Here is a 2,769-nt window from a genome sequence, read left to right on the forward strand (position 1 = left end):
AGACAGGCTCTCAGAAGCTTTGAGAACTGCTCCACCTGTTAGAAGTCGAAGGCACAGTCATAGGTTTTTGAGACGAAGGATCATACATCAAAATGACATACTGATATTCTACATAAAGTTCACCAAAGATAAGTAGTTCAGGTAAGCATGTACAAAGCGAGCGGTAAGTCACCATGACCCACATACAGAGTTGGGAAAGAAAGCGAATCTTTTAAGCAGTTACATTGCTAGCATCAGAAGGAAGGGAAAGAAATGATCTTTACAGTTGAGCAGGCATTCCCACCGTCGAGGAACTCTGGTTAACATGTAATGCAGATGCACACCACACGTCAGGGAGGGAGGGAGGAGGTCCAAACGGGCAGAGAGAATTTGATGTTTAAATTTTCTCGTCCTGCCTTAAAGTATAAATTTTATTTCATCCCTGTCCGTTACTCAAGCTGGTTTTGACAGAAAATGAGTTACTTCTATGGAATTTCTTTTCACTGAAAATGTTCCATCTTAAATGATACATCACTCATTTGAACACCCTTTATCAAACCCTTTACTTTAGATTCATACAGGGAGAATTCCAAATCCCAAGTCCTGAAATGCTTTATAGAATCCATTCGTTCTTTGAGGCACTTCAGATCCTGCTTTATCGAGGGAGAAATTTTGAGGCAGAACTTTAGCTCCCAGTTCGAGGAGCCCTCTTTTTTCGATATGTCCAATAAAAACTGCATACTGAGGGCCATCGCCTCACCCCCTGTCTGCTTCTTTTCATCTAGCAGCCTATTCACTTCTCTGCAGCACTCTCCCCCACCCCCCGCCAGCTGGCTCTGGTCCTCTTCCACCAGGTAGGACATGGCATGAAAAAATTCCTATAAGCTAATGCGGTAAAAGCTGTACTTCTTGATGTCAAGTCCCTCTTGGTAGCTGTTGCTGCTCACTAAAGCAGCAAGGCTGAGCCCATCTAAACTGTGCTTCCTGACGTCACCTTCTTCAAACACGATGCCCTCAGCTGCCAAGGGGCACAGCCCCTCAGGACCCTGTCCCGGGTGGCCTCAGAGCAGACCCCAGGGGCACTGTGGGGCAGGAAGGTGGAGACGTAGGCCATGAAGATGTCAGTACAATTACCGGGCATCTCCAAGACCTCTCTGCCTCGCTCTATCTGCCCCTTCAGCCAGGAGCAGACCACGCAGCAAATGCCTGGAACCTGACATGGCTTTGTTAGAGAACATCATTTCTTTGTACAATGTCAAGGGCATTTCTGGCTTGCTCCTTATCTGTGAAGTAGGAGTTGAAATACCTCCTCCTCTCAGGTTTCTCTGAGGATGTGGACATGGGGTGGTTCTCTCAGCAAGGACTCCAGATTTCACAAAGCCAGCACCCAGGTGGTGACGAGAAGGGTGGACCTGGGAGCATTAGCATTCCTCCCCAACAGAAGGTGCAGCACATCCTCCGTGGAACTGGACCTCGGCCTCTTCACCCTCTCTGCAAAGGGCCCCTCTGCAGCTCATCACAGTCATCCAGGATGAACAGGAGCCATTCCAGCTGCCTCAGAGTCTCTGTGATGGGAGCTTGATTTTCCCCACAACGCCAGAAGAGGAGCTGGTCCAGTCTGCCCTCCGGCAGCAGGACCACTTCTCTGCAGCTCACATAAAAGACATCATCCAACTGGCCCGGATACAGGGTGCCAGTGGTCCAGTCCGGCACCATTTTCTGGCCAGTGTTGTCTTTCCCATGCCAGCCGACCCCTGTAGCACCACTATGGGTGGGACCTGGGAGGACTTTCCCCCTGGATCTAATAGAGCCTACACTGTAACAGAGTCACAGTGGACTGGGGCAGACAGGCCGATGACGCTGGGCTCCCTGAGCTGGGCGTGGCCACCAGGAGCAGCTGGTTGTAGCCGCCCTGATGCCCCCTTCTTGCCGCTCCTCTAGGCCGTGCACATGCTCTCGGTACATTTCTCCATAATCTGCACTATACAAGTGAGGTGTTAGGGGTGAGATGGGAATAAAAAGAGACAGACTCCGGCCTCTGCCCTTTGGTTTCATCTTCTGTGCCCCAGAACTTGTATCTCTCTGAAAGTTATACTTCTAGGGGCATGGGGAGGGACCGCTGCTCGTGTGTATGAGGGTGTGTATGCATGTGTGATGTGCACGTGCCCATCTGTACGAGTGTGTGAGGGTATGTTCTGTGGGGCGGGTGTCCGTGGGGTGTGAGTGAATGCTTATTTCTCCATGTGCTCACGGGAGTGTGCTATGGACGCTTGTGTATTTTTGTGTGGGGAAGGCGTGTCAGTGTGCAACGGCACGTGTGTTTGTAAGAATACATATACATGCAAAAGTCACCGTGTGTGTGAATGTCTGAGTGTTCATGTGAAATGTCCCCATGTGAGATGGTGAGGACAGAGAGAGAGGAGAAAGGAAAGGGAAACTGGAGAACGGCGAAGTCACAGGAGCCTGTTCCTGGTAAAGATCAAGCCAGGTGCTAAAGATGAACCAGCTCCTGACTCTGAGTCAGCCTAAATTGTCCCCATCTCAATCCTACTGTTCCCCCTGCTACTGCTTTAAATGTCTCCTTTCCTTCCCAGGCAGTTTCCTTTAGAGAGTAGCCAGTACTCACTACCATGAGTCAACTCCCAAATTCTGGTTTCCATGCCCACCCCCTCCCCGCAGTTCCACTGGCACGGCTCTACCAGGGTTGGTAAAGATCCAAGTCATCAAATTCAAGGCTTGCTTTTCAATCCTTTCTGGATACGCTGTTTACCTGAGTTTGGAGGAATGAAA

At 50.0% G+C, this 2,769-nt stretch overlaps 1 protein-coding gene across 1 annotated transcript; it reads right to left on the bottom strand.

Moving 5' to 3' along the window:
- Nucleotides 1-479: 479 nt before the first annotated feature.
- Nucleotides 480-2,034, bottom strand: NLRP10 (NLR family pyrin domain containing 10; the record flags this gene model as incomplete). Its single annotated transcript, XM_082660092.1, is given in 10 exon segments — nt 480-857; nt 861-1,015; nt 1,018-1,210; nt 1,213-1,299; nt 1,301-1,351; nt 1,355-1,480; nt 1,483-1,703; nt 1,706-1,790; nt 1,796-1,887; nt 1,890-2,034. Coding segments are annotated over 10 exon segments (1,533 nt in total).
- Between the last annotated feature and the right edge of the window lie 735 nt (nt 2,035-2,769).

The sequence above is a fragment of the Grampus griseus genome, assembly GCF_964374135.1.
Source record: "Grampus griseus genome assembly, chromosome: 8".
Taxonomy (NCBI): Eukaryota; Metazoa; Chordata; class Mammalia; order Artiodactyla; family Delphinidae; genus Grampus; species Grampus griseus.